At 46.8% G+C, this 18,682-nt stretch overlaps 1 protein-coding gene across 1 annotated transcript; it reads left to right on the plus strand.

Annotated features, from left to right (window-relative positions):
* The first annotated feature begins 6,951 nt into the window (after positions 1-6,951).
* On the plus strand, positions 6,952-18,372 carry PPP1R14D (protein phosphatase 1 regulatory inhibitor subunit 14D). Its single transcript, XM_049781491.1, has 4 exons — positions 6,952-7,197; positions 17,218-17,301; positions 17,503-17,535; positions 18,307-18,372. Exons 1-4 carry the CDS (start codon positions 6,952-6,954, stop codon positions 18,370-18,372), a joined length of 429 nt encoding a protein of 142 aa, XP_049637448.1.
* The last annotated feature ends 310 nt before the right edge of the window (positions 18,373-18,682 follow it).

Consider the following 18,682-nt stretch of genomic DNA (forward strand, 5'->3'; position numbering starts at 1 on the left):
CTGAGAGTAGGGCCAGGGGTAACCTCTGGGCATTGCCAGGTGTGATCCAAAAACTAAAAAAATATTTCTTTTTGTGGGGGGAGTCAGACTTGGCAGTGCTCAGGGGATACCTCTGTCTCTGAACTCAGGAATCACTTCTTTTTTGGGGGTTTTTGGTTTTGTTTTTGGTTTTTTGTTTTTGTTTTTTTTTTTTTTTTGTTTTTGTTTTTTTTGGGCCACACCCGGCGGTGCTCAGGGGGGCCCGGAGAGATAGCACAGTGGTGTTTGCCTTGCAAGCAGCCGATCCAGAACCTAAGGTGGTTGGTTCGAATCCCGGTGTCCCATATGGTCCCCCGTGCCTGCTAGGAGCTATTTCTGAGCAGATGGCCAGGAGTAACCCCTGAGCACCGCCCGGTGTGACCCAAAAACCAAAAAAAAAAAAAAAAGAAAAGAAAAGAAAAGAAAAGAAAAAAGAAATAGCTCCTGCCAGGCATGGGGGACCATATGGGACACCGGGATTCGAACCAACCACCTTTGGTCCTGGAGCAGCTGCTTGCACGGCAAATGCCGCTGCGCTATCTCTCCGGACCCAGGAATTACTTCTGATAGTGCTTAGGGATATTGAGGATTGAATTATTCTGTCCAGCCTTGTGCAGGACAAGTGCCCTACTCACTGTATTATCCTCTGGATCCTGATTAAAAAGTATTTTTTTTAAAAGAGAGTGTTTCAGGGGCCGGAGAGATAGCATGGAGGTAAGGCGTTTGCCTTTCCTGCAGAAGGACAGTGGTTCAAATCCCAGCATCCCATATGGTCCCCTGTACCTGCCAGGGGCATTTTCTGAGCTTAGAGCCAGGAATAACCCCTGGGCGCTGCTGGGTGTGACCTAAAAACAAAACAAAACAAAAAGTGTTTCTAGTAAAATTCCATTTATAAGGTTAAATTCGAGGAAAATAACTCAAAGGATTGGAGCAACAACTAATCTCAAAAAGAACAATGAGCAGCTGAATCTTACCAAGTGGGACCACTCTAACTTTCTAACCTTCCCTGCACCAACAAACCCAACAGCCCCCACCCACACCTGCCATCTTGCCAGCAGGCAGTCCCCAGCTCCACAACTAATGTTGAAAGAACATGATGTAACCAAATCTCACCAGGTAGACTGGTCCTGACAGTTCTGGGCCGTCTCAGAATGGGGGCAGGCAGATTCCCTTTCTGCCTGAAGGCACAGCAGCCTACATCCACACCTGATACTCACTTAGAAATGGCCCAGCTCTGGGACCAGAGAGATGGCATATGCAGCTGCATGACACCTCCCAATTTCATAGTCCTGTCAGTCTACTAGGATCACAGCAAATCTGATAGAAATATTCCATAGAGGGGGCTGGAGAAATAGCATGAAGGTAAGGTATTTGCTTTGAATGCAAAAGGACAGTGGTTCGAATCTCAACATTCCATATGGTCCCCCGAGCCTGCCAGGAGCAATTTTCTTCTTTTGGTGACACCCAGCAGCGCTCAGGGGTTACTCCTGGCTCTATGCTCAGAAATCACCCCTTGCAGGCTCAGGGGACCAGGATTCAAATCACCGTTCTTCTGCATGCAAGGCAAACGCCTTACCGCTGTGCTATATCTCTCTGGCTCCTCAGGAACATTTTCTGAGCATAGAGCCAGGAGTAACTCCTGAGTGCTGCCATGGATGTGTGATCCAAATACTCCCCACCCCCCAAAAAAAAGAAATGTTGCATAGAGGGCCAGAGTGATAGCACAGTGGTAAGATGTTTGCCTTGCACATGGCCAATCCTGGACAGACCCCAGTTGGATTCCAGGCATCCCATATGGTCCACAAGCCTGCCAGGAGCAATTTCTGAGCACAGAACCAGGAGTAATCCCTGAGTGCCACCAGGTGTGGCCCAAAAAAAACAAAACAAACAAACAAAACAGCACAATATGGTCCCCTGAGCACCATTAGGGGTAACCTCTGCTCACTGAGCCAGGAGTAGCCCTTAATACCTTTTTGGTTTTGTTTTGTTATTCTTTTTTTGTTTGGGGCACACATGGTAGTACTCAGGGATTAGTCCTAGTAGTCTTGGGAAACCATATAGGATGCCAGGGATCAAACAGTGTGTGATAGGCCACGTGCAAGGCAAATACCCTAGCCACTGTGCTATTGCTCTGGCCCTCTATGCTTTGACCTCGCCTGAACACTGAACAAAAAATTGAAAGTGGAAAGAAAATGGGGATAGGGGCCTTACTAGAGGTAAGGTGTCTGCCTTGCAAGCGCTAGCCAAGGAAAGATCGAGACTGTGGTTCGATCCCCCAGTGTCCCATATGGTCCCCCCAAGCCAGGGGCAATTTCTGAGCGCTTAGCCAGGAGTAACCCCTGAGAATCAAACGGGTGTGGCCCAAAAAACAAAACAAACAAAAAAAGAAAAGAAAATGGGGATAAGGGAGTTTATGTTAGTGTGGGAAGTGCATTCAGCTTTAATACTGAGTGGAGGGGGCCGGAACGATGGTGCAGTGGTAGAGCATTTGCCTTGCACACGCTAACCTAGGACAGACCTCGGTTCAATCCCCAGTGTCCCAATATGGTCCCCCAAATCAGGAGCGATTTTTGAGTAATCCCTGGGCATCACCAGGTGTGGCTCCAAAACAAAACAAAACAAAAATATTGAGGAGAGGACAGGAGCAATAATAGTGCGTAGGGTTTTACACGTGGCCAATCCAAATCCAGCATCCATAAGGGACCCGAGCTCTGCCAGGAGTGATCCTTGAATTCAGAGCCAGGAGTAACTCCTAAAATTACCAGGTCTGACCCCCAAACAAAACAAAATATTGGAGATAACACAGCAGGCAGGGCATTTAACTTGCATCGCTGCCAACCCAGACTTGATCCCTGGCATCCTATATAGTCCCCCAAGCCTGCCAGAAGGAACCTCTGAGCAGCACTGGATGTGGTCCAAATTCTCTTCTCCAAAAAGATATTCTCTAAAAGCAATGTGCTTGTAATATTCCACAAACAGGTGAGGTGACAGTGAACACAGAAGTGTTGCCATGGCTTGCCTTTGGAAAGTGGAGTTAGGAGAGGAGAGAGTGTCATTGATCATTTGTTTATCCTTCTGAACCTTTTTTTTTTTTTTATCTTATCTGTTTGCAGTGTTAGGAATAGAACCCAGCCTCCTATCAGCAAGACAAATGCTCTGCTGCCACTTAGATACATACCTGCACCTGGACATTTTCAATTTTTTTTATTTTTTAATTTTGTTTGTTTTTTGGGAGGGAGGGGTCACACCCGGCAGCGCTCAGTGGTTACTCCTGGTTCTACGCTCAGAAATCGCTCCTGGCAGGCTCCCTTGGGGGACCATATGGGATGCTGGAGTTTGAACCACAATCCTTCTGCATGCAAGACAAATGCCCTACCTCCATGCTATTTCTCCAGCTCCTTTATTTTTTAATTTTTAATACTTTTTTAAAATTGTTAATATTTTTGAGGGGGGTCACACCAGGTGGCGCTCAGAAATTTCTGGCTCTGCGCTCAGAAATCGCTCCTGGCTGGCTCCAGGAACCATATGGCATGCCAGGATTCGAACTATCATCTGTCCTGGGTTGGCTGTGTGCAAGGCAAACATCTTTTTTTTTTTTTTCAATGTTTTAGTCAGTTATCAAGTTCTTTTTTTTATGTTTTTAATTATCTTTATTTAAACCGTGATTACAAATATAATTGTAGTTGTATGATAACAGTCATGTAAAGAACACCCCCCTTCACCAGTGCAGGATTCCCACCACCAATTTCATTGAGAAACAATGATGCAAAGAGGACAAGGTAAAGTTACAATGAAAGAACAATCACCCATTAACAGAGTTCTCAGAAGAAATCCCCTTGCTGACGCCTAAATATTGAACCTACAGTCAAAAAAACATTAAGAAAAATAAGGCAGAACCCATGTACAATTACTTTGTCCACAAGTCCCCAGATTGTAGGACATTATAACATTTCTTGGCAGTATACAAAGCAACATAAAGCCATGAGATTTATGTGACTCCTTAACTTTGAAGGCATAGTATTTTTATATATTCATGCACATACATATTAGTTTAAGTCAACATCAAAAGTTTAAGAGGGTTTTTTTGGGGGGGTTATTCAAAAGGGCACAGTAAAAACGGTGTTAGAGTGCCTGTGAGAGAGTCTTAATTACGCCAATCACCTGGGCCTGGAACCCACCGGTTCATGGGGGTTGCTGAGCCACGTGGCCTGGGATGGCAGAGAGAGAAATCCACCTCCATCCATCGCCATCCAGCCCCATCGTTAATTATTTGACACAACAACTGGCCTTCACCATCCAGCTCAATCCGTAATTATTTGACACAACATGCCAGGAGCAATTTCTGAGCTCAGAGCAGGAGTAACCCTTGAGTCCTGCCAGGTATGGCCCAAAAACCAAATAAATAAACAAATGAATAAATAAGTAGAAATACTGCTCTATTCCTTAATGTTTCTAACAAATTTAGGACTTTTTATTACAGGGAGTTAACAAAATTGCCTTTCCTTTAGAATACAGTATATTTAGAACTATTAACTCAATCATTGGATTTGGTTTTTTGTTTTGTTTTTGAAGCACACCTAGAGTTACTCAGGGATTATTCGTGGCTCAGGAATCACTCCTGGTAGTGCTCCAAGGACAGTATGGGATGCCAGAGATTGAGCCTGGTCAGCTGTGTGCAAGACAAGTACCTTACCCACTGTAGTATAGCTCTGGCCCTTTAACTCATTATTTGTAGGGCCGTTGGTGGAATTTCCTCCTAGGATTCTCTGCCAACCTGGCCTGTGGTTCAGTGTGAGGCAAGAGGACCAGAGGTGCCTGGAGATCACCATCATCACCTAAACAAGGCAAGGCAAATGCCCTACCACTGTGCTATCTCTCCGGCCCCTACTCCATCGTTCTTTTTTTTTGTGTGTGTGTGTTTTTGTGTTTGGGCCACACCCTGTAACGCTCAGAAGTTGCTCCTGGCTTGGGGGACCATATGGGACACCGGGGGATCGAACCGAGGTCCGTCCAAGGCTAGTCCAGGCAAGGCAGGCACCTTACCTTTAGCGCCACCGCCCGGCCCACTCCATCTGTTCTTAAAGTTAGCTCACATTGGGGTTGGTACAACATTTGCCTTGTATGTGGCTGACCCAGGTTCGATCCCCAGCTTCCTGTATTCTTGTTTGAATCTCAGTTTCCCTGAGCACTTCCAGGAGTAATTCCTAAGAACTGAACCAAGTATAAACCCTGAGCATCACCAGATGTGACCCTAAACACCCTCCTCAGAAAAGTTAGCTCACATTCAAACACAATAAAATAGGGCACTGATGCATGAAGGCCCTTGGTCACCATTTCTTTTTTTTTGGTCACCATTTCTGACTCTCCGGCTCATCCTGGCCTACTGCTCCAGCAATGGTGGCTGCTGAGTTGACTGGATTCCTGACAGCTTGTGACTCCTTCATTTTCTGCAGGAGACATTTTTATTTATTTATTTATTTACTTATTTATTTATTTATTTATTTATTTTTGGTTTTTGGGCAACACCAGCGGTGCTCAGGGGTTACTCCTGGCTGTCTGCTCAGAAATAGCTCCTGGTAGGCATGGGGGACCATATGGGACACCGGGATTTGAACCAACCACCTTAGGTCCTGGATCGGCTGCTTGCAAGGCAAACACTGCTGTGCTATCTCTCCAGGCCCTGCAGGAGACATTTGATCTCAAGCACAACTTCTTAGAACCCACATGTCCTTGTCCTGGTCAAGATGGATGATGAGGTTTCTAAGATTCTGTTTAAAAGCCAGTGTAGTGCTGGAGAAATAGTACAATGGGTAAAGTGCTTGCTTTGAACACAATTGACATAGGTATGGTAACCAAAATCTCATACGAACCCCCGAGCACCACCAGAATTAATTCCTGAGTGCAGAGCCAGGAGAAACCCCTGAGCATCCCTGGGGATGGCCCAAAAGATCAGTGTAAAGGGTTGGAGAGATAAGATAGTAATTAAGGGGCCCGGAGAGATAGCACAGCGATAGCACAGCGGTGTTTGCCTTGCAAGCAGCCGATCCAGGACCAAAGGTGGTTGGTTCGAATCCCGGTGTCCCATATGGTCCCCCGTGCCTGCCAGGAGCTATTTCTGAGCAGACAGCCAGGAGTAACCCCTGAGCACCGCCGGGTGTGGCCCAAAACCAAAAAGAAAAAAAAAAGAAAAGAAAGAAACAAGAAAAAGAACCATCTAGATCACCCATAAAAGCCTGTAGCTCGGGGCCGGGCGGTGGCGCAAAGAGGTAAGGTGCCTGCCTTGCCTGCGCTAGCCTTGGACGGACCGCGGTTCGATCCCCCGGCGTCCCATATGGTCCCCCAAGCCAGGAGCGACTTCTGAGCGCATAGCCAGGAGTAACCCCTGAGCGTTACCGGGTGTGGCCCAAAAACCAAAAAAAAAAAAAAAAAAAAAAAAAGCCTGTAGCTCTCAGAACCCAAGAACCATTGTTTTGCTGGTCCGTAGGTGAGGCCACTTGGGTCTCAGCTCCTGCAGAAAAAGAGGCTGGGGGGCCGGAGAGATAGCATGGAGGTAGAAGGACAGTGGTTCAAATCCCAGCATCCCATTTGGTCCCCCGAGCCTGCCTGGAGTGATTTCTGAGTGTAGAGCCAGGAGTAACCCCTGAGCGCTGCCGGGTGTGACCCCAAAACTAGGGGGAAAAAAAGAAAAGAAAAAGCAAAGGAGGCTGGGTATAACTGGAGTGCCCAGCCTGGCAACGGGGAAGAAAGGAGGCTGGCATTCCCAGCAGCCAACAAAGGCTCATTAATCTTTGACCCCTGCCCCTCCCAAACCCAGGCCCAGCCTGCAGGGCTGCTCCTTCTCTGCAGGCCTCTCTTTGCTGCCTCTACACTTCCCTGTTCCCCTGGCCCTGTCTGGAGAGCAGTTTCCCTCCTGCTCCTTGTTGAGCCTGATCCATGCCGTCTTCAAGCCCCGCCGCCTGCACATCCCCCGACCCTAACAAGGAGACCTCAAGTAAGAAGGTCCAGTGGGCTTCGGGGAAGAGGAGGCTCTCCTCCACAGACTCGGAGTCAAAGGATCCCTCCAAAGTGTCCCGGGCCCGGAGACCCAGCCGGCTGACGGTGAAGTATGACCGAGGGCAGCTCCAGAGCTGGCTGGAGATGGAGCAGTGGGTGGATGCGCAAATTCAGGAACTCTTCCAGGTGGGTAGTGAGACAGACATGTTAGGGTGGGAGCTGGAGAGACTCAGATCCTGACACCATCACCCCACTCCTGTGTATGAACCCCACCCCACCCGCTCCAGGCTCTGCTTCCTCCTAGAAAGACTTAAAATTATTTATTAATTTTGCTTCTTTATTTTCGGGCCCAATGGTGCTCAGGTTTACCCTTGGGCTGCACTCAAGGACCCCTCCTGATGAGGCTCAGGGGACCATATAGGGTACCAGGGAGTAAACCTGGGGTCAGTCACTTGCAAAAAGCAAAGGTCTTCCCTGCTGTGCTACCTGAACAGCCCTTTATTGTCTTAATTTTGTCTTTATTTAATCTCATCCTGAAAGTATGCACCAACCATCTGCGATATATGGGCACTTTAATGACAAATAATTAGAAGCAAAATTTCCGTACTGAACAGGAGGGAGCACAGCCAGTAAGATATTTGCCTTGCACTATGGCTGACCCTGGTTTGATTCCTGGCACCAGCGGTCAGAAGCCTCGCCTCCCTTTTCCCCCTAAAAAGATCACTTTCTCAGTCACACATTTCAAGTGCCCACTAGTGTCCCATGTGGCTAGTGGCTGCTGTAATGTCAGTGTGGACATGGGCCTTTCCCATGATCTTGCAATGGACAATGTTGGGCATGAGTGCTAGGGTAAGCTGAGGAGGGTGCCGACCTACCGTAGCCAGCTCTGACTGATGTCCCCAGAAGGTCTCAACGTCTTCTCACAGACAGCAGTCAGCTTGCTTAGACATCAGCCTTAAGAATAATACTTTGGGGGCTGGAGAGATAGCATGGAGGTAAGGTGTTTGCCTTTCATGAAAAGGTCATTGGTTCAAATTCCGGCATCCCATGTGATCCCCTGTGCCTGCCAGGAGCGATTTCTGAGCATGGAGCCAGGAGTAACCCCTGAGTACTGCCGGGTGTGACCCAAAAACCAAAAAAAAAAAAAAGAAGAAGAAGAAGAAGAAGAAGAATACTTTGAGGGACTGGATAGCACAGAGCCAGGAGTAACTCCTGAGCGCTGCCGCCGGGTGTGACTCAAAAACCAAAACCAAAATAAAATAAAATAAAAAGAATAATACTTTGAGTACTTAGCTACATCTACTGACTGGATGGATGTAAGAGCTCACCCAGTCATTCTGTAATTCCATTCAGTGGTTTTTAGTTGACAGGGAGAAAATGGCTGCTTTAGAAAAGCAGTTTGGAATGGGCTCTTGTGCCCTTGAGCTTGCTTCTCAGAAACCAGTGAATGGGGCCGGCGAGGTGGCGCTAGAGGTAAGGTGTCTGCCTTGCAAGCTCTAGCCAAGGAAGGACCACGGTTTGATCCCCTGGCATCCCATATGGTCCCCCCAAGCCAGGGGCAATTTCTGAGCGCTTAGCCAGGAGTAACCCCTGAGCATCAAACTGGTGTGGCCCGAAAAAACAAAAACAAAAAACAGTGAGTAAACCACACCTGCAGATCAAAAGAAAAAAGAAAAAAAAAAGGTCCAGCTCTCCCCAAATCTAACTTCAAAATACTTAAATTGGGGGGGGGGGAATGCATGGTAGTGCTCAGGGACTGCTCCTGGCTCAGTGTTCAGGGAGCCATGCAGTGTTGGGGATTAAACCAGGACTTTTGCATGCAAAGCAGTTGCTCCAGGTTGTTGATAGACTTCTCCATCCCCACCACTGGATTTAAAGCTGGAGATGGGCTGAGAAGTAGCTCAGCAGGCTCAGTGCAAGCTTTACATGTGTTTTGACCCCCACATCATATGGTCCTCCAGCAGAGTTGGCAGTGAGCCCTGAGCAACCCAGAGAGTGACCTACAAATAACCTCCCACCAAAAGTTGAGAAACTTCAGAGCTGTGCATTTACACATATTTAAATGTATCCTATTTACCCGCAAATAAAAATACTAAGGAAACAAAGCCTGCAACTTTCAAAAATATATATAATCTACCATGAGTTTGGGGTTGGACACTGGTGATTTCTGTCTGATAAGTTCTGAGGATCAGAGTCCACAGGCAGGTGTCTCTCCTAGACTCAAATGCTATCTTTTCTTGGAGCAGCAAGTCTGTGATCTTTTTTTGGGTAAAAGCTGGGTCAGAGGTCCTCCTGCAGGGTTTACATGTAGGGAAATGTGTGGCTTGAGCTGTTCTTCGGTGTTTCCAGCACCATGGCTAAGTTTGGTACAAGTGTTCACATAGGATCCTTTCCAGTGCAATTTTGTTTGAAAAGTCCTATTTCAGACACCTCAGGGAAGTCTTTCCAAGCTATCAGGGAAAGCTAAGATAACCAAAAGGAACTTCTTTAGCAAGATCAAAGTAGGAGAAATGCTGAATAATAATGAGCTCATAACTTTGAAAACAGAACACTCCTAGGCAATGACTGGAATAAAATACCTGACCCACAGTCACCATGGCAATTGTCCAAAGGTGTCAGGTGGCTGTTGCTCTCCCAATCTCTGCTCTTTTTTAGCAGGAAGCAGTTAGACAACTGGGGAAGTCCCAGGTGACTGGTTGTTATCTTGGTCAGAGATCAGGGCACTTCGCCCTTCCCCACCTCCAGTTTTCTTCCCCTGTGCCCACTTCAGAGGGCACCATGAGTTTAGGGAGTGTTTCCAGGGACACAGCATGTTATGTGATGAGATTAATCTAATGGGGCCCAAACTTCCTTTTTTTTTTTTTTTTTTTTTTTTTTTTTTTTTTTTTTTTTTTTTTCCAAACTTCCTTTGTGGGCCTTTCCTCCTAGGTGTGCAACCTAGCTTGGCTTCTATATTTTCTCTCTCTGTATCTGCCTCTCTTTGTAGGTTTCTCTGTCTCTGTCTCTCTGTCAATCTGTCTCTCTTTCAATCAGTCTATCTATCTGTCTATCATCTATCTATCTATCTATCTATCTATCTATCTATCTATCTATCTATCTAGTTTTTATTGTTTTGGGCCCACACCAGGTGATGCTCAGAAATAATTACTGTCTCTGCACTCAGGAATTATTTCTAGCAGTCCTCAGATGCTGTAGACTGAATCTGTGGGTCTGCCGTAGGATCACTCCAATCACTTTTTTTTGTCTGTTTGTTTTTGGGTCACACCCAGTAGCGCTCAGGGGTCACTCCTGGCTCTATGTACAGAAATTGCTCCTGGCAGGCTCAGGGGGGATTATATGGGATGACAGGATTTGAACCACCGTCCTTCTGCATGCGAGGCAAATGCCCTACCTCCATGCTATCTCTCCGGCCCCCAACCACTTTTTTTTTTTTGGTTTAGGTTCTTTATAGGCAACTGGTGGCATCTTAAAGGGCACATAGACATGAGACCTGGAACCCTATAGTCCAGAGGCAGGGCTGGATTTGTTTTCTTTTTTTTCTTTTTTTTGGTTTTTGGGCCACACCCGTTTGACGCTCAGGGGTTACTCCTGGCTATGTGCTCAGAAATCGCCCCTGGCTTGGGGGGACCATATGGGACGCGGGGGGGGGGGGGGGGGGATCGAACCGTGGTCCGTTCCTTGGTAGCGCTTACAAGGCAGACACCTTATCTCTAGCGCCACCTTCCCGGCCCCTGGATTTGTTTTCTAATTAAGGACTTAAATACAAGTTTCTGCTATTTTAGGGGCACTCACTTATTAACATAGTAGTTTCATCTCAGTTACCATTTCCTAGTTCAGGGGTCCTCAAACTACTGCCCATAGGCCACATGCGGCCCACCAAGGACATGTATCCAGCCTGCCTGGTGTTTTCCCGCTACTGCCTGTCCTGGTTTCCTGGTTAGCAGCTGACTTGTCCAGGGCCGGCAGTGCACAAGTGTGGGATGTGTGCCTCACTCTCTGATTCCCCTCTTTCTCTGTCTTGCGACTGCTCTCTCAGTCTTAGGTGGGGCCCTTCAAAAGCAGGCCCATAGTTACCATTGGAATACTGGTAAGTTTGTTGACTTAACTTTTTTATTTTTACTTTATTTATTTATTTATTTTAGTTTTTCGGGCCACACTCGTTTGATGCTCAGGGGTTACTCCTGGCTAAGTGCTCAGAAATCACCCCTGGCTTGGGGGACCATATGGGATGCCGGGGGATCGAACCGTGGGCCTTCCTTGGCTAGCACTTGCTAGGCAGACACCTTACCTCTAGTGCCACCTCACCAGCCCCTATTTTTACTTTATTACTTTTTTGTGTGTGTGGTTTTTGGGTCACACCCGGCAGTGCTCAGGGACTATTCCTGGCTCCAGGCTCAAAAATTGCTCCTGGCAGGTATGGGGGACCATATGGGATGCTGGGATTCGAACCGATGACCTCCTGCATGAAAGGCAAACGCCTTTCCTCCATACTATCTCTCTGGCTCCTTTATTACTTTATTTTATTTCCTTTTATTTTTACTTCATTTTTAATGTTGTATTTTTCTCATTTTTTTTTACTTCAAAAAAGTTATGAGCAATGTGCATAGAAATTTGTTGATTTTTTTTTTTTTTTTGGTTTTGGGATCACACCCAGTGGTGCTCAGGGGTTACTCCTGGCTCTGCGCTCAGAAATCGCCCCTGGCAGGCACGGGGGACTATATGGGATGCCGGGATTCGAGCCACCAACCTTCTGCATGAAAGACAAATTCCTTACCTCTTTGGCCCCATGTTGATTTTTTCTTTTTTAACTATATCCTACAATGGACTGAAGGACAGTGAACTGGTCCCCTGTTTAAAAAGTTTGAGGACCCCTGTCCTAGTTAATATTTTCTTTCTTTTTTTTTTTATGGTTTTTGAGCCACACCCAGTGACGCTCAGGGATTACTCCTGGCTATGCCCTCAGAAGTCGCTCCTGAAAAAACAAAACAAAACAAAACAAAAAAAGAAGTTGCTCCTGACTTGGGGGACCATATGGGACGCCGGGGGATCGAACCGCTGGCAAGGCAGACACCAGCCACCACACCGGCCCCATAGTTAATATTTTCTTATTTTATTTGTTTTGTTTTATGGGTCACCCCCACAGATGGTTGGTGGAGCTACTCCTCCTTGTGTGTCATTCCCCATGGGACTATGTGAATCAAACCAGGGAAAGCTACATACCTGGAGCCCTATTCTGACTCTCCTGCCCCCAGTGTGCTAACATTTAAGAAGATAATCTATTGGCTCAAAGGGCTGGAGCATGTACTTTTTATTTTAATTGATTCCTAATATCTCCTGGTTCCCAGATACCATCCATCAGAAATGATCGTTGAGGAGACAGCTAGGAGTAGCCCCTGAACATGGCTAGGTATGGCTCAAAATCCAATACAACCATGTCCTAAGTTTGGAGAGATGACTCAGTGTGCTAGAGTGCCCACTGAGCACTCTAGAAGGCCCAGCTTTGATCCCTGGCACCACATGGACCCCCGAGCATCACTGAATTTGGGGACCCCCCAAAATACACTTTAGTCAATGAATATTACAGTCTGTACTCAAAAAGTGCTCTTTTGTATAGTGACAAAACTATTCTCAACTAAGAGATTGCCTAGCAGTGCTTGGGGCTTTTCTTTTTTCTTTTACTTTTTTTTTGGGGGGGGGTCCACGCCTGGCAGTGCTCAGGGGATACTCCTGGCTCCAAGCTCAGAAATTGCTCCTGGCAGGCATGGGGACCATATGGGACACCGGGATTCGAAACGATGACCTTCTGCATGAAAGGCAAACGCCTGACCTCCATGCCATCTCTCCAGCCCCTTAGTTCCCTTTTCAATCCTTCACAGGTAATCCTGGATGCCCTGTTGTCTAATGGTTGAGTGCATTGTTTCCATATTTTTTTCAGTTTTGTAGTTACTTATGTTGGGAGAATACATGTTGACTCCATTAACTTCATTATGAACACAGGTATAAATACCCAATTAACTCTTTTTGTTCTTGGGTCAGACCTAATGATGTTCAAAGGTTACTCCTGAATTTGTGCTCAGGAATTATACCTGGTAGGGTTTGGGGAATCATAAGGAATGCTGGGGATTGAACCCAGGTCTGTCCTATCTGGTTACTTTTACTTGGCTATCAGGAAGCTGAGTAAGGAAGGCTTAGGATAGCTAAGAAAACTTTCCTTAATCTCAGATTTGATTAGGTTCCCTGTCACATGCTCTCTTAGGATTTCATCAGTTAGGTCTGTCATCTCATAACTATTGCTCTACTCTCTCTATCCTTCTTTGTTTTTTTGTTTTTTGTTTTTTGGGCCACACCCGGCGTTGCTCAGGGGTTACTCCTGGCTGTCTGCTCAGAAATAGCTCCTGGCAGGCACGGGGGACCATATGGGACACCGGGATTCGAACCAACCACCTTAGGTCCTGGATTGGCTGCTTGCAAGGCAAACGCCACTGTGCTGTCTCTCCGAACCCTCTCTATCCTTCTTGAGACTAAAATTTTCAGAAGTAAAATGCTATTTTGGGGCCTGGAGAGATAGCACAGTGGCCTTTGCCTTGCAAGCAGCCGATCCAGGACCAAAGGTGGTTGGTTCGAATCCCGGTGTCCCATATGGTCCCCCGTGCCTGCCAGGAGCTATTTCTGAGCAGACAGCCAGGAGTAACCCCTGAGCACCGCCAGATGTGGCCAAAAAACAAACAAAAAAAATGCTATTTTGACTTCTGAATTCATAACAATGTGAGACTCCTGGGTGAGAGATAGTTCAGTGAGCAGGGCACTTCTTTGTATAAAACCTACCAGGTTTGATCCAGGGCATGACCTATGGTCCTTTGGGCCTTCCAGGAGTGATTTCTGAGTGCAGAGCTAGGAGTAAGGCCTGTATACCACTGGGTATAACCCAGAACCCAAATCGAACAAGCAAACAGAAAATCCTAAAACTAAATGGGATTATAGCATGCCCTCTGTATACAAAGACGTTAATCTCCCAGCAACTCTCTGGCCCCTAGCTCCTTCCAAGTGTGATCTTGGTGGTACTGGCATTTGAGATCTGGTACCACAATAAAATGTGAAGTCCCCTGACAATACTAAGTATTTGAGCACCACAATCTAGTGTGTGTGATTCCCCCACACCTAACATCCTTATCATCATGACAATGCAGTAGCAAAGATAAGCAGTAAGAGATGGAGAGAAAAAAAATTAAAAAAATATATTTTGGGCTAGAGAGATAGTTCAGAAGGGAAGGCACTTACTGTGTATGCTGCAACTTTGTTTTACCTTGATTTGATCCCCAGTATCATACATAGACCTTTGAGCGCTGCTAGGGGTCATTCCAGAGCATAAGGAGCTCAATAAGCCCCTGAACATTGCTGTGTGTAGCTCAGAACACAAACAACAACAACAAGAATATATATATAAAATCATGGCTGTCCTGGTTAAATCACTGGTATATGTCTATATGGTCCTCAAGGCCACCAGGAGTGATTCCCCAGCGCAAAGCCAGCAATAGGCTCAGAGCACTATTGAGTATGTACCCAAAAAGCACAATGGGGTGTGGAGGGTAAAGAAGTTTTAAAGCTTAGGGATTTGGAAATGACTAATTTAAAATTTTTGCAGTGCTGAAGATGGAACACAGGCCCTCGCATATGCAGAGAATATATTATGCCATTGAGCTGCATGCCTACTTCTTTTTTTTTTTTTTTTTTTTTTGGTTTTTGGGCCACACCCGGCGTTGCTCAGGGGTTACTCCTGGCTGTCTGCTCAGAAATAGCTCCTGGCAGGCACGGGGGACCATATGGGACACCGGGATTCGAACCAACCACCTTTGGTCCTGGATCGGCTGCTTGCAAGGCAAACACCGCTGTGCTATCTCTCCGGGCCCACATGCCTACTTCTTAATCTATTTTTGTTTTGTTTTGTTTTTTTTTAAGAATATTTTTTATTTATTTTTTTGGGGGGCCACACCCGGTGACGCTCAGGGGTTACTCCTGGCTATGCGCTCAGAAGTTGCTCCTGGCTTGGGAGACCATATGGGATGCCAGGGGATCGAACCGCGGTCCGTCCTAGGCGAGCGCAGGCAAGGCAGGCACCTTACCTCTAGCGCCACCGCCCGGCCCTTGTTTTGTTTTTTGTTTGTTTTTTGGGTCATACCCGGCAGTGCTCAGGAGTTTTTCCTTGCTCTATGCTCAGAAATCACCACTGGCAGCACAGGGGACCATATGGGATGCCGGAATTCGAACCACCGTCCTTCTGCATGAAAGGCAAATGCCTTGCCTCCATGCTACCTCTCTGGCCCCTTAATCTACTTTTTAAAGTATTCAGAACCAAAATTGTTTTTGTTTTTGTGGTTTTTTTTTTTTTTTGAGGTCACACCTGTTGATACTCAGGGCTTATTCCTAGTGATTTTGCACTCAGGAAATATTCCTGGTGGTACTTGGAGAACCACATGGGATGCAGGGGTTCATAACCAGTTGAGTGCCCTACTGGTGTGGCCCCCCAACTTTGTTTATAGTGTTTTAATTTTTTTTCCACTAGGAGCCATATTCATTGTTCTCAGAACTAACTGGCTCAGGAGTGTGCAGGATCATACGTGGTGCCAGGAATCAAACCTGAGTCAATTGTATTCAAGGCAAGCAACTTAATGCTGTATGATCTCTTCCATCCCTTTTTGTCTTGTGTGTGTGTGTGTGTGTGTGTGTGTGTGTGTGTGTGTGTGTGTGTACCATACTCGGCAGGGATCAGGGATTACTCCTGGCTCTGTGCTCAGAGATCACTCCTGGCACGTTTGGGAGACCATATGGGATGCTGGGGATCGAACCCAGGTCCAACCCAGGTCGTCTGCATGCAAGGCAAACACCCTACTGCTGTGATATCACTCCAGCCCAGCCTTTTTGTCCTTTTCACTGAACTGTACTTGCATGAATGAGACAAAAGCAACAAGGCAGTTAGAATAAACCAAGAAAGGGATTGATCCTGGGTTGGCCCTATGCCAGGCAAATGTCCTACCTGTTGTACTTCAGCACTCAACCACTGATCTTTACTGTCTTTATGTTTTGTCTTTGCAGAATGTCAAATAGTTGGAATTACTTGGGAATATATATTTAAAGTTCCTTGAATTTACTCTTGGCTCTGTGCTCAGGGATCACTATTGGCAGTACTGGGGGGACATACGTGGTGTGGTGTCAGGGACTGAACCAGGGTTGGACATGTGCAAGGCAAGTACTTGACATGCTCTGCTATTTCTATTATTTTTTTTTTTAATATATAGGGTCTACATCTAGTGGTGCTCAGAGGCTACCACCTGACAAAGATAGACTGTGAAGAACCATGTAGTGCCAAGGACCACACTCAGGGCCGCTCACCCCAAAGTCATATGCTCTACTACTTGAGCTCTGAGTCCCCTATATGTCTTTTGGGGGGGAAAGGGCATATTCAGTTTTCTCAGGAGCAATTCTAAGCACTTGCGGGTCTCTCCTGGAGGTGCTCAGGGGACCATGTGATGCTGGGGATTGAACACAGACCTCCCATAAACAAAGCAGGGCTCAGCCTATTGAGCTCTTTTCAGCCACATAAACATGCTGCTTTGTGTGTGTGTGTGTGTGTGTGTGTGTGTGTGTGTGTGTGTGTGGTTTTTGTTTTGGGACACTGCATTTTTTTTGTTTTTGTTTTTGTTTTTGGGCCACACCCGGCGGTGCTCAGGGGTTACTCCTGGCTGTCTGCTCAGAAATAGCTCCTGGCAGGCACGGGGGACCATATGGGACACTGGGATTCGAACCAACCACCTTAGGTCCTGGATCGGCTGCTTGCAAGGCAAACGCCGCTGTGCTATCTCTCCAGGCCCAAGGGACACTGCATTTTTCAGGGCTTACTCTGGCTCTGCAGGTAGGGATAACTCCTGGTGGTGCTTGGAGTGATGGGAATTGAACCTGGATTGGCACATGCAAGGAAAGTGTCCTTCCTGTCCTATTATCTCTAGCACCTAAGCATACTTTTGAGACCCATAGCTCTGTTTTGTTTAGAAGTCAGTGGGTCTTGAATAACAACTGAATGAATGAACAAACAGTGCTTTGAGAAGGGTGAGGAGAGGAACTGAATACAGAAAGGAGCCTTGGAGATGGCTGGGCCCTGGCAGTATCTAGTGGACTGTCCAGACCCTCCATAGTCCTCTGATTCCCAAACAGAATCAACCGACCCTGAGTGAACCTGAGATTGACTTGGAGGTGCTCATGGACCTTTCCACAGAGGAACAGAAGACTCGGTTAGAGGTAGAATGGGGGACTGGGTTCCCAGTTCAGGAGTCGGGGAATGGAAAGTGGGATTGGATTACGGGGAAACCAGGAGCCCATGCCCTGACTCCTTGGGTGGAGTGGGGTGAATCAATTGTGAGGGAGAATTTCTAGGACAGGAGTGTGGGTTTGAAAGAAAGTGCTGTGATTCAGGGACCCTCTCTTCTATTTTCTACCCAGGATATTCTCCGAAACAGCCCCTGCCCCACAGAGGTAAGGTCTTCTTGGTGGCTCTGGGGAGTCTGGGGGGGCTACTGGGGAGGCAGATAGTATTTGAGGGAGGCTTAGTCCGGTTCTTTCTTTTTATTTATTTATTTATTTATTTATTTATTTATTTATTTGGTTTTTGGGTCATACCCGGCAGCGCTCAGGGGTTACTCCTGGCTCTGCACTCAGAAATCACCCCCTGCAGGCATGGAGGACCATATGGAATGCCAGGATTCAAACCACCATCCTTCTGGATGTAAGGCAAATGCCCTAACTCCATGCTATCTCTCTGGCCCTTCTCTTTATTTTTTTAATCTATTATTTGTTGTTTTTGTTTTTGTTTTTTTGTCACTCCTGGCAACACTCAGGGGTTACCCCAGGCTCTGCATTCAGAAACCGCTCTTGGCAGGCACAGGAACCATATGGGATACCGGGATTCAAACAACCGTTCGTCCTGGATGGGCTGCGTGCAAGGCAAATGCCCTACCTCTGTGCTATCTCTCTGGTCCCTATTTGTTGGTTTTTGGGCCACACCTGGCAGTGGTGCTCAGGAGTTACTCCTGGCTCTGCACTCAGAAATCACTCCTGGTGAGCTCAGGGGACTATATGGGATGCTGAAAATGGAACCAAGTCCTTCCTGGGTCGGCTGATGCCTTATCGTTATGCTATCTCTTCGGCCCCCTTGATATGGTTCTTTTTCCCTCCCCCACCTATAGGATAGATTAAAACAGACGGTGTGGCAGATGCATGCATATGGCTCATCTATTTCTCTTTCAGACTTTTATTTCTGAGCTGCTCAGTCGACTCAAGAAACTCCGGAGACTCAGTCGGCCTCAGAAGTGATTCTGTGAGACTACCCTCAACAGCCTGAAGCCTCCTAGGCATCTCTGGATCCTCGGCCAAGAGGAAGGCAGTTCCCTGGACACAGACAAGAAACATGGGGGATAAAAAGGGACATTTGACCATTGTCATGTATGCACTGGTTCCTGTCAGCTGGACTTTGTGGAGCTGACCATGGCTGTTGCCCAATGCTTTCCTTAATAACTAAAGTGGATAAAAGCCTTTAGGGACTTCAGTGTGAAGCCTATCTGTGTTAGGGTGAGGGTGCGTGTGCAATGGCAGTGAAAAGGCAGTGATATGCAAGTCACTTGCA

Source organism: Suncus etruscus, chromosome 10, assembly GCF_024139225.1.
Source record: "Suncus etruscus isolate mSunEtr1 chromosome 10, mSunEtr1.pri.cur, whole genome shotgun sequence".
Taxonomy (NCBI): domain Eukaryota; kingdom Metazoa; phylum Chordata; class Mammalia; order Eulipotyphla; family Soricidae; genus Suncus; species Suncus etruscus.